Source organism: Acipenser ruthenus, chromosome 4 (assembly GCF_902713425.1).
Source record: "Acipenser ruthenus chromosome 4, fAciRut3.2 maternal haplotype, whole genome shotgun sequence".
In the NCBI taxonomy this organism is placed as follows: domain Eukaryota; kingdom Metazoa; phylum Chordata; class Actinopteri; order Acipenseriformes; family Acipenseridae; genus Acipenser; species Acipenser ruthenus.
This window is the reverse complement of record NC_081192.1, coordinates 53,092,584-53,106,138: the sequence shown is the minus strand read 5'-3', so window position 1 is coordinate 53,106,138 and position 13,555 is coordinate 53,092,584. Positions and strand designations below refer to the sequence as shown.

The following is a 13,555-nucleotide window of genomic DNA, read 5'->3' as shown; positions in this document are numbered from 1 at the left end:
TGTTAAGTCACAGAATTGGTGTTCAGCCATTTCCTCTTGTGAGGAGTGCAGGGGAGAAAGGTGTTCATTTGAAAAGGGGTGGGACTCACAGTGATATGAACCAATCACATGACAGATGGAGACTATTTCCCAGTGGTGTAAGGATGTTAGGGCAATAGTTCAATCTATTTTAACCAATCACACACTCACTGGAAAGATTCCTTGACTTACACATAAACACAGTGATTAATGTTATGCTTTAATTCAACTGTTTTGATCACCCATTAATGGTTCCAATGTAGCCTTATGTAAAAGGATTACAAATTAAATAGAGAATAGTAAGTAATTACAAGTAAATCTATACAAATAAATAAGATACCATTTTGTAATCAAATGTAAAACACTAACTTAAGATGATTAGTATTGTGGCAAACCATTTTACAATACTACCTACAAGTCATTGTTAACCCACTAAAATTAGTATTGAGATGCTTAGAGAATAAAAAACTCATGCAGTTCAAGTAAACAAAAGCAAGAATTACCTGTACTCTAGTGACATGCAGATACATAATACAAGCAACTAGGAAACATATGCAGAATACCAGGAGGACAAGAACAACTGTACTCCTAGAGAAAAGCAAGAGGGGGGAAGTTAATACATGGCATTACTGTATCAAGAAGACAAATCAGAATGAGAAAGATAAGTTAAAGCCACAAAGTTAAATACATACTGTGGTATTATTAGAAGGTAGACAAGGCCAAATAAGGCAGCGAGGATCAGTGAGAGAATTACTGCACTGGTGAAGTATTCATCGTGAAGCTGATGATACTGCAAGGAGGGAACATTTAATTATGTAAAATATAAAGGAAAAATAAAATTTACCACATTCGACATGACAAGTTTGCAATATGTTTACATTTTTCAGAAGAGATACAGTCTGTGACCTTTTTTAAAACACTTTTAAAAACTTATGGCAGTTTGTGGTGACTCACCAGTCATTTGTGCAGTCCTGAATTTAGAAGTACCTGTCAACCAAACCCTTGCAAACCTCCCTTTATCAAAGTCAGGCTTGCTTACTTTCCCATTGTGACTGAAATCCAAGAAAATCTAGATTTGATATATTACATATTGTATGTCCTAAATGCTATTTGCATAAAAGTCATGTGAGGATCAGACACATTCACAAAAGTGTGTGCTGCATACTGCTGGTGTTTATAGTTTTTGTGAAACCCCTGTATGTGTGCATTTGACAGACAGCAAATTAATCCTAGTCAGCAATTTCCCTCCAGATCTGTGAGGATGCTGTATAACAGGAACAGAGTGCCTCATACTGGTTGGTCTGGCAGTTCATTCCAGGGTCTGTCAGAAGCCAGCCAGCCAGGAAGGGGGCGGGGTCACAATGCCCGAAGTAATCGCCCTAAAGTGGTATGCGACGTGTCAGTCATGGATTGGAGGAGACATGACTGGACTAGCAATCGCAGGGGGCATGACTACGGGTATAATTGGGGATGTGACGATGTAATCTGTTCCTTTGATGTGGTTACCGCGAGGACCGAGAAAGGAAACAACCTATTAGTACTCATGAGTCAAGTGTTTTGTTTGTTTGTAACTGTCTGTGTTTGTCTTTTGTCAGACAACTAATATGAACCCAGGAGCTGCCGCTTCAAGCCAGCACTAAAACACAGACTGCACTGCACCTGTACTCACAACAATATAAACTGTAAAATCACTGCACCTGCACCTAGAGCACTCACTGTCCGGAGTCTGTATCTGTGTTGTGTGTCTGTGTTTTGTATTATTATTATTTCGGGACTGAAGCTGACCAAAAATAAATGTGTCTGTCGTTGTCTGGAGCACTTGTATCACCACTACACCTGTGCACTGCAAGCAACTTGTTCACAGTGCAATATAATAACACTAAGTAATCTGACAGCTGAAATGTTGTCCCAGTAGTCATGTTGTCTTCATAAGTTTAATGATTCTCTCAATTTGATTAGCTTTGAAAACTTTTAATACACACATATCACAAATGGCCTCTGTTTCAGGCCAAATTGACCCAAATCTTACCAAGCATTTCTATTTCTATAAAATGTGGAGACAGAAAAGCAATTTTTAGATTATTAGTTGTGGGTGGATATCGATTCAATGAGGCCCCTTTTTCTATACAACTGCCAGTCTGCTTGCCAGAATATTAAAAAAGTGCACGCCGTGCAAATTTTTTTTAATATCATTTTAAAATAGTGTTGAGGCAAACATGTATTTTTTTAAATTTTTGATTTTTTGTTTTTTCAGTTTTAATTCATAATTTGTAAACACCCAATCCTTTGACAAAATAAAACCAATGCCTTGTTTATATATATAGCTGGCCCAAAGTATCCAGGTTTCAGATTAACTGGTTCCAAAGCACAAGATACAGATCTAGAACCAAAATAAATATCTGCATTAAGAAGGATGCAGAAATGCATCCAGACTTTGAGATGAGACCTTTTTGGTCAAGGAAACAAGGTATCCATGAATAAAATTAGACACACCTTTGGGTAAGTAATAGTCTTTTCCCAATTTTTTTTATTAACATTCTTTTGTTTACTGTTATTGATTTTTTTTTTTTTTATATAGTCAAACTGTAGGAAAAAAAGTTCACTTACTTTCTGCTCCCGCTCAGCACGTTTGTACATTAATGTGATGAAATGTAAGTCTGCCATCTCTGACTCAGTCTGTCGTGCCTCTATGAGTCGACTGATATATCTGTTTACCCTTGTGCCAGGGGTGTTGTGTATTACATTGGTAGAAAAGGAAGTGCGATTTCTTAGTTTTTCAGAAGCTGTTCTGAGCGCCCTTCTCTGAAAAGAAACCAGAAAAATTTCTCACTGTAAATTATGCAGGAAACTCGCAAAACAATTTACTCTGAAAGAAGAAACACACCCAGTGGCATTACAAAACATATTATTACAAGGGTGCTTATTGTTTCTGAGGTTGTTTAGTTTTTTTTACTTTTATAACATTAACTGGAGGTTTATTCTTTTCAGACAAAGGTATGTTTATGACACTTTGGATTGAAAGACTTTGTGAAGTTTGCCCTATGAACATAACATACTTGTTTTTAGCTCATTTGGAATTATGTATTTCCTAATACAGCACCAGTTTAGCTGGTTTCTTAATATATAAAGAGAAAGTTTGTCTGTCTGTCTGTTCCTTTATGCATTCGGACCCCACAGGAGTCAGTGCAACCAAACTTTGCATGGCTTCCTCTATCATCCAGGGGAAGGCCGAGGGCTATGTTTGGGTCCAAAATTTTGACTCCTGGGGTACTTTATTTAGTAACCCCATTTTCACTACAGTAGCCATGTATCTCAAATTAAAGAAACCCACAAAACCAGAAATAAATAAATAAAAAGAACAACAGTTAAAAAAATAAAATAAAAATGGCAAAAACAAAAAAAAGAGAAAGGGGTCCGAGCGCATTGTGCGACACCCAAGATCACTAACTTACAGGAAACCATAAGGCTACCGCTCCCCAATTTGTCATGCATGAAATATTGCAATATTGAATTTCCCCGGGCAACGCCGGGTACTTCAGCTAGTTGTTAATATTATTATTTCATTATGAGGGCAAACACATTATGGCACACAGCCAGCATCTTCATGGTCAAATGTTATTTGCCATATTTATTGCTTAACTACTAGTTGTGGGAAAATGTTCTTCTATGGTACCAACTGGCTGTTTTGTCAGACGTGTTGGTGTTAACCTATTTATGTACCTGCTCAGCTACTGTCAATAAAGATCAATTTCCTGACTTTTTATTTGTATTTATATTCATACCTTGTCATCTGCTCTTTTCCCAATATCTATTATTCTTAAACTACAAAATAGTTTAGCTAAATCTGTTAAACCATGAATGTAATATGTAAATTATCTGGGAGGAATAATAAATAAGCAAATGTGATATTAATAGGTAGATTTGCCACACCAATAGCCTGTGATGTTTGACTTAAACACCAAATTGGCACAAACAAGTTTATTAATTTGGTTTAAAATGGCTGGTTTCAGAGTCCCAGGTTAGCACTTACCTTGGACTATTTCATTTATTGTATGTTTAGGGTCCTCATTAAAACAAATATGGACCATTATTCTCTGATTCTGTCTGTCAAATTTGAATTGCCCTGATTTTGCACCAATCTTCTCCATACTTTCGTCATACACTCTTAGCCTCCTATTGATGCTATGGGTTGCATTTGGCTGTCATATGATAAACTCTTGATTGTATACACATATGTGTAAATTTTCAGGTACTGTGCAAGTACTATATGATTGTGAGCACCCTTTGTATTCACAAACAATTTGGTGTTCATGAAAATTTTCTAGACAGCTGTTAAAAACTCAAATATCTGGAAGTTTCATGAATAGAATATTTTAGTTAAATCATAACAGCATGCTATAAAACATTTCTTCAATTAACACTTCATGAATAGGGCCAGGTTTTGCCAAAATATTAACTTTATTTTAAGTTGTTGCACCTTAAACCAGGGGAAATGCTTATACTGTAGATACAGAAATAGTATCTATTGCATTCATTTCAACCAAGTTGTGTCAGTCCTTAAACGGTGGGTATATGGACTTCAACCTCTGAGCCAGATTAGAATGTAAACCAGCAGCTTTAGAACATAAAATATACACTTAGCCACTTAGCCACATTATTCCACAGATTGCTGCCTGTAAAAAACATTTACACATGTTTTAATTTACCTTGTCATCATCGTCACAAGTCATAACGTTAGAAAAGGGAATCTCTGCTTTGAACATCTTTCGACAGTGCATGAGCTGAACGAGTAAGTAGCAAACGGTTTTGAATTTCATCTTTTTGGCAGGTTTGATGTCTGAAAGGATTAATCCAGGGAATATCTGTCAACACAGAGTAAAAACAGGAGATAAAAGATACAGATAATATTTGCGTGCAGAACTCAATATAATCCTCCATTTCCAGGAATTTTCGCACAGGCAAATACAATCAGTGTTCATGCATTTGAAATCCATCTAAAATTTATTCACCGTGCATTTTGTAGATTCAACAGATGGTTATTGCTTAAATTGTTTTATATACACAGTATATACATTCATGGAAACGATCCATAATTTATATGTAAATAAATACCAATAAGATTTTAATCCTGCCTGTCTCGAAACTATATATGGCGAGACATCAAAGTAATACTAGATGCCCCAGAAAGTTGTTGTCTGGTATGTCAGGGGTCATTTTTGTTGACGTTAATGTATCTAACTCATCTCAGGCATGCCCAATGTGGTTTAAAATCAGGTGAAACACCATGGCATGGCATCATTGGATACATGATCTAGTCACAATGATAATCACTATGCTCCCAAAAAATTCCTATACCATTAACCTTTCACCACCTCTCTTAGCCTCCAAACTGCCTGGTGGCCTCTAAGAATCCAAATTGCCTGCTGTCTTTGCTTTACCTTCAAACTTGCAATTTCTAAGTTCCCTAAGTGAATTGATCAATTGTCAGTTTATTTGGTCATTGATTGTCGTTTTACTTTATTATTATTATTTATTTCTTAGCAGACGCCCTTATCCAGGGCGACTTACAATTGTTACAAGATATCACATTATTTTTACATACAATTACATTATTTTTTACACATTATTTTTATATACAATTACCTATTTATACAGTTGGGTTTTTACTGGAGCAATCTAGGTAAAGTACCTTGCTCAAGGATACAGCAGCAGTGCCCCCCACCTGGGATTTGAACCCACAACCCTCTGGTTAAGAGTCCAGAGCCCTAACCACTACTCCACACTGCTGCCCTAATATCATGACAACATAGAACTGCTTATTGGAGGGATGTATATGAACTGTATGTGTGTAAAGTGCATGCAGTGGGAAGTCAGAATAACTGCATAAACCAGAGCATTCAGATTATTGGTTGTTTAAATTATATTTGGTCCTGTCACTCAGCTATTATAACCATATTAGCAGTGAATTTGCTTTTTAGCTGACTGTAGGGCACAGTATCTAATTTATGTGAGAACCATAATGACTACTTACAAGAGCCACTCGGTTCTTCCAAATGCTACGGTATTATTGTCAAAATAATTATAGTTATTATTATTATTTATTTCTTAGCAGACACCCTTATCCAGGGTGACTTACAATTGTTACAAGATATCACATTATTTTTACATACAATTACCCATTTATATAGTTGGGTTTTTACTGGAGCAATCTAGGTAAAGTACCTTACTCAAGGGTACAGCTGCAGTGTCCCCCACCTGGGATTGAACCCATAGCCCTCCGGTCAAGAGTCCAGAGCCCTAACCACTACTCCACACTGCTGTCAGTTGTGCTCGTCCATTTGTTAAATAGGTCTCAAGTGTTATAGGACATGTATTTATTTTAATTTTAAAACATGATACAGTATGCAAGCAATGCTCATGATTAGTGTTGAGTAAAAATAGTTTTGTGAATTCAGAATCTTTAGAAGTTGCAGTCTTGGAGAACAAAATGTGGATTAGCTGGTAAGAGACTTGGTTGGAAGCAAAATTATTTCTTTCCGGTCTTACCTTCCGTCGATGAGATGGCACAATAAAAAAGGTTTCAATGTTATGCTTCTGTAGAAAATTATTTCTCTCATGGCCATATCCAGGTTCTACTTCATAGTCTCCATTGAGGCACTCCAGGGTGGTCTTTGTAATGTGAACCTTCCTGAACGGATGGACAAAAATCTTCTTTACCAATGCAAATATTTGCTTTGTGTAAAGCTGTACATTCACAGCCTTTTTTATCGGTAGTTAACCATGGGTACAGTGCTGTATGGTATGAAAACTAATATTATAGTCCGTGGTCACCAGACTATTTTACCTCTGGCCCCCTCCACTACAGTCAGTATAATGTCCCCATAGTCATAGCACATGTTTAGTATCTGCGAGCTTGGCATACCACAGTGCCACTTATTGGGTGCAATGTACTGTACTGCTCTGTATTGATAATACATTGTGTAAGTGTACATTTCCCATGAAGCTATCCAGAAATGTATTTCGAGTACCAAACCATCTACCCACATGCAAAATAAATTTACAAGTCAGCATTAGAAGGAGAAAAAGGAGAAGGCTGACAAAAAACAGAATGTGTATTCCTGTGTAGAGTAGATATAAATACTGTATATCCTTACCCAGGTAAACCACCAGCTTCCATTACATTTGCTAGGGTCACATCATTGGACCAGACATCGTACTGCCATTTGCGGAGGCCAAGTACCCCACAAAGCACCCTCCCTGTGTGAAGTCCAACTCTCATGTTCAGGTCCACCTCAGTAGCTTCGGCTACAGACCTGAAATACAGTAAATCAGCTTTGAATTCAAGATTACATACTGGGACTTGCAATGAGAACCAGGATCACTTATTTGCCATGGGGGCACTCTGCAGTCCATTGTATTCTGTAAAGGAAATGATGGTGAATAATTGATATAAATGTTCTTTCTTCTTTATACAAAAAACAACCTGTAAAAAGAACAGGAAAATGAATACCCGTAAGATGTTTATTTGATCAAAAGCAAGCATCATGTTTGTTGACAACAGAGTTCAAGACAAGGAAAAGGCAATTTGATGTAATGTAAAGCTTGTTAAAATAATACAAAAAGTTAAATAACTGTAAAAAAAAATATTTCAAACAAAAGTATTATCCACATTTCAATGTAATTGCTGTATTGCCTGTTTCTTACAGTAACTTTTAATTTTAGCATTTAAAAGTAAAATTATATATATTATTCAAAGATTTTCATTTAATAGAAAAATTGGAACATTTCTGAAATGGCAAGCTCTGAAAAGTAAATGTGACTAATGTAAATGATACAGAATTAAATATGCAGAGACAAAGCACAATATTTTTTCTTTTGGTTTTGTTTTTTTATTAGCAACAAGTGACATAGGTCAGTAGACAATAGACATTTACATTTTTCAGTATGTTTACCTTTATATGTTTAAGTGAAAGCAAACTGTTAAGCTGGTACCTAAAATTGTTTTGACATAACTTTGACATGAAACTATACAGTTCATAAAAGTGTTAATGACTTTTGTGTTGGCAGGCTTCAGACCCAACTACTCCAGTGTGATATTCTCCGAAATTATACTTATATACACTCAAGTTAGAGAGACTGCAAATGAACAACACTCGCTTACAGTGGCTCGCTTGCAGTGGCTCACAGTAACTTCCGGTCTTTATTGAACTTTCCCTTTGACCCCTCGCCTCCTTACATTACATTCTGATTAACGGAACTTTATGAAAATGCTTACTGTCTTAAAGTGGCAGTTCTCAAATATGAACATTACACCCTGCAGGTCATTGGACCTACCAGTAAAGATCCTCTGTAGATATGTGTCTGGAAAGAACCAGTTGCATTACAGACCTACAATTAATTGAGGGTTGGCTATTCTTTTCAACTTTTCACACTCTACTCATAAAAGACCGGGCTCTATACAGTTTATAGTTTATCGACGTCAACCAGATTGTTAAAATATCCTTGGGAGACAGCAGCTGTCCAGGAAATACAATTCACAGCCAGACAGAAAATATATAAACTCATCGTCAATGATTTAAAATTACATTTACTAAAATCAATACAGTAAATTCATAGCTTCACTTAAAGGATTCCTTTCTTTATAGCTTTATATTTATTTACATAGAATTATACAGAAATTCCAGCATATGCTGTTACATTGTTTGAACCAACTGCTGAATCACAGTGGAGTCAGTTTATTACTCACCTTAATGCATTTCAAATTATATTACTGTATATTTTCTTATCAGTTTCCTTTAATCTATCTATCTATCTATCTATCTATCTATCTATCTATCTATCTATCGGTATGTATATATATAGTGAAGAATGTACATTCCAGATCAAACTTTGGCAGCTTTAGGGCAGTGGGTGTAAAGAATGCACACTACATCTGGGTATAGCCCTGTGGGAATGTTTAATTGAGGAGATGGTTAAAATAAAGGCAAAAGTAATAAAATGTGAAAAGACAACATAAACGAACTGGATGGTACACAAAGTGTGGATATGATGTAAAATGTTTAAAAGTAAAATCAACAAGAGTTAACGAATGAATGTAAAATGGTTATCAGAATGGTTATCATGGGTTGATTTAGAAAAGTTAAACAAAGTTGGGTTTAGAAAGAATAAATGTCATGTTTGGTTGAAATGCAGGTTATTGCATCGGGGAGGATACTGGAGTCAGAAATAACTCCAGTGTAGGTTAATTGTATGAGTTATTAATTTGACTTAATTGTTTAATGATGTAATTGTTGGAGAGTTAAGAATTGTGAGGGTGAGAAGATACGAGGGGGAACGTGAGGAGGAATTACTAAGAGCGTGAGTGCAGTTGGCTGATTACGGAGAAGAGAAAGTAAGGAACACTAAATAAATTAAGTATGCATGGAACTCAGGGTAAACAGGAGTAGCCTGTCCCTGTTTAGACAGGGACATTATCCAGTTTAGTTAGACCCAAGTAAGGGTTAGGCTTTTCTTTTGTTTTAGTTCGCACAAACTGTGTGTTTGTTTTGATTTCAAATAAAGCCACGGCGTGTTTTTCTTCAAAGTACTGTTTCCTGAGAATCATTGTTACATACCACACACTACAAGGTCATTATCCTGATAGATAATTCAGAACCATCAGCCAATCAGCTTCCAGCTCTAGCGGGCTCTAATAGACGGTAGATGCCCGCTGGAACATCTCAGCACCAACTGTGAATCAAATTTAAAATCAATCCGCACAAGTGCTGGCTTTCTTTTTGATTTTTTATATCTTTTAAGCGTAGTTCTCCCTCCTTACTCTTTTCTGTCCCCTCCGATCTCTCCTCACTCTCTGTCAATACCTTTGAATTTCATGCAGTCCAACTAACCTCTCCCTGTCAACTCCTCCTCATTGTTCTGTATCGCCCCCCTGGGCCTCTCACTCACTTTCTGGATGAACTCGACTATCTACTCTCCTCCCTCCCATCTCTGTCTACCCCGACTGTCCTGTTGGGTGACTTCAACATCCATCTCTCCAACCCCAGCCACTGCTGGATTCCTCCCTCTCCTCCACTCCTTCGACTTCTGTCTCTCTCCGTCCCCTCCTACCCACAAAGCTGGCCGTCAACTGGACCTCACCTTCTCCAGGGCCTGATGCCCCTCCACCCTCTCTGTCACCCCCCTGGACCTCTCTGATCACTATTTCATCTCTTTTTCTCTGTCTCTCCCCCCTCTCCCTGCTCCTCCTACCTCCACTGTCACCTCTCGCCGTAACCTCCGATCTCTCTCCCCCTCTGTCCTTGCTACCACTGCTCTCTCTCACCTCCCTCCTATCGACTCCTTTTCACAACTCTTCATAGACTCTGCTACCTCCACCCTCTTCTCCTCACTAACCTCCTCCCTTGACTCCCTCTGTCCCCTCCCCATCCCTGGCTCTCCTCGGCGCTCCGCTCGGCAAGAATCGCACTGCGATCTGCTGAAAAGAAATGGAAGAGAACCAAACTCCCTGCTGCCCTAGACCTTTACCGCACTCTCCTCTCCTCCTTCTCCTCTACTCTCTCCTCTGCTAAATGTGCTTATTTCCAATCTGTAATTCAAGCCTCCACTAACAACCCACGTAAACTATTCTCTACCTTCTCCTCCCCCCTAAACCCTCCCCCCCTCCTCCTCCCTCCTCTATCTCCCCTGATGACTTTGCCTCCTTCTCTTCTAAAATCGCAGATATCCGCAAACTCTTTAACACCTCTACCTCCCCCGCACCCCCTCCTGCTCCAACCCCTACACCCACTACATCCCCTACTAACTCGCCCTCCTTCTCCACCTTCTTGCCCCTCTCAGACTCTGACCTCTCCTCCCTGCTCCATGGTCACAAACCCACCACGTGTGCCTTGGACCCCCTCCCCACTCACCTCTTTCAAGCTGCTGCTCCTGCTCTACTCCCCTTCATCTCCTCCCTCTTCAACACCTCTCTACTTTCTGGTATCTTTCCCTCTGCCTTCAAAAAAGCCTCCATCACTCCCCTCCTCAAAAAACCTACCCTCGACCCCACCTCCCTCCAGAGCTACCGTCCTGTCTCCCTCCTACCCTTCCTCTCCAAAACCTTTGAGCGGACTGTACACCACCAGCTCTCTGCTTTCCTGTCCAACCACTCTCTGCTTGACCCTCTCCAATCTGGCTTCCGCTCTGCTCACTCCACTGAAACTGCCCTCCTGTCTGTCACCAACTCACTAAAGTGTGCCCGAGCTGCCTCTCTCTCCTCTGTCCTAATTCTCCTCGACCTCTCTGCTGCCTTTGACACTGTTGATCACTCTATTCTACTATCATCTCTCGCTGACCTGGGGATCTCTGGCACTGCTCTGGCCTGGTTCTCCTCCTACATCTCCAACCGCACTTACCAGGTAACCTGGCGTGGAGCAACCTCCACACCTCACCCTCTCTTAACTGGAGTCCCCCAAGGGTCAGTCTTGGGTCCTCTCCTATTCTCTCTCTACACCCTCTCCCTGGGCCCCCTCATCACATCCTATGGTTTCTCATACCATTTCTATGCAGATGATGCTCAGATTTTCCTCTCCTTCCCCACCTCTGACTCCATCATCTCCTCCCGTATCTCTACCTGTCTGTCTGCTATTTCCTCCTGGATGCACTCGCATCACCTCAAACTCAACCTCTCTAAATCTGACCTCCTTTTCTTTCCCTCCTCCTCCCCCTCCTCTGATCTCTCTATCTCTGTTCCTCTGGAATCTACCACACTCTCTCCCTCTTCCTCCGCTAAGAACATCGGAGTCACCCTGGACCCCTGCCTCTCTTATTCCCAGCACATCTCCACTCTGGCACGCACTTGCCGATTCTTCCTGAGCAACATCCGAAGAATCCGACCCTTCCTCACCAACTACGCTACCCAGCTCCTGGTCCAGACCCTGGTACTCTCCCGCCTAGACTACTGCAACTCCCTCCTGGCTGTCCTCCCTGCGTCCGCCACCTGTCCGCTCCTACAGATGTCAGGACTGCCCAGTCGCTGACCACATTCCGGTGCCTCCTTAAGACTCACTTCTTCAAACAGCACCTGTAGAACTCCTCTGTTTTTCCCCTGGGACACTTATCACCCTTCCTTAAATGCGCTTTACTTGCTCTTATCTGCCCCCTATTTTACTGCATTTAATCCTGTACTTCAGAATACTGTAATCTGCCAAGTGTTTAACCTGTAGTATTTTGTATTTAATCATATCCTGATGTAACTATCACTATTATCTGCTGTATTATTGAATTGTGGTTTGTCACACTTGTACTTTGCTTGAACAAAAGTTATTGTATTTCTTGCTCTTATTGTATTACTTGTATTGTAACACTTAATGTATTTGCTTACGATTGTAAGTCGCCCTGGATAAGGGCGTCTGCTAAGAAATAAATAATAATAATAATAATAATAATAATAATAATAATAATAATAATAATAATAATAATAATAATAATAGACAGTAAATACTAAACAAAGACACAGTTGGTCCAAATTAATGTATTATTCACCAAATGTTTTGGCTGATGGTAGAAACATGGTGAGTCAGGAGGCATTTTAGAGTGGTATTTAATGAGAGATTGTATTGTTTTTTAAAAGAAAACAACGGTAAAAATATTTTTCTAATAGCGATAGTGCTCTCTCAATGTGATAATTGACCTTGACTTTTGTTAGCGCCCTTGCCTTCGGCTCGGGACGCATAACTCCCATCGTGGTCAATTATCACACGGTAGAGCCCTCATCGGCGGGCACTATTGCTTAAATATATAATTGTTTATTATTATTATTATTATTATTATTATTATTATTATTATTATTATTTTATAAATTATAGTAGTCATTAGACAGATCATAGGCATTGCTCTCTGTTTCACTTTGTTGTGCTGGCTTTCTGGCATATTATAGAACACTTTGTTTGACAAATCCATAAATGTTTTTGTAACGGGGCGCGTTCTGTACTGGCTATCTGGTGAATGCATGCTCCTGTAGGGGAGGGGTCGGGAGCCCTGTAGGATCCGCCTGTCAATCATGGCGATGACACAGAGAGGTTGGGTGAGGGTGTGTTCTCTCCCTCTCTTGGTTGGGAGGCAGGCCGTGTGGGGGTGCCTGACCTATAAAAACTGTGCTTTGTTATTCCTCGGGGAAACCCTGGGCAACCCCATATAGTATATTAGGGGAATAGCAAAGAGCAGGCTGAAGACCCGAGCCGTGAGGCTAGCGAAGGTGGGGGAACGCTGCAAGATCAGCACCTTTTATTTGTAGTTTTGTTGCTGTGTTTTATTTTCCTTTTTACTTTCACCCTTTTGTTTGTAATATTATTTTGAGCACCTGCGTGTGCACCACTAGTGAACGGCCAACCTTTTACCATTGCTGGTATTGGGTTGTGCTGTGGAGACAGTGCTACAGAGCCACCTTGTGGCGTAAATAAATCTGTGCGTCAAGTGGCATTTTCAACTACAGTTCTGTCTTGTGTCCAGTGAATTCCCACAACCTTCCACAGTTTTATATCAATCTGTAGTATGAGCA

At 39.5% G+C, this 13,555-nt stretch overlaps 1 protein-coding gene across 2 annotated transcripts in view; it reads right to left on the bottom strand.

The window, feature by feature from the left end:
- Positions 1 to 13,555, bottom strand: part of LOC117399269 (adenylate cyclase type 1-like) — a 185,216-nt gene that overhangs the window by 53,958 nt on the left and 117,703 nt on the right. For both annotated transcript variants that reach the window (XM_033998358.3, XM_059022542.1), the window contains exons 6-11: positions 7,173 to 7,331; positions 6,565 to 6,706; positions 4,725 to 4,880; positions 2,626 to 2,820; positions 711 to 808; positions 522 to 606 (exon numbers count right to left, since the gene is read on the bottom strand). In XM_033998358.3, coding sequence (XP_033854249.1) covers positions 522 to 606; positions 711 to 808; positions 2,626 to 2,820; positions 4,725 to 4,880; positions 6,565 to 6,706; positions 7,173 to 7,331 — 835 coding nt within the window. The remainder of the gene's footprint in view (positions 1 to 521; positions 607 to 710; positions 809 to 2,625; positions 2,821 to 4,724; positions 4,881 to 6,564; positions 6,707 to 7,172; positions 7,332 to 13,555) is intronic.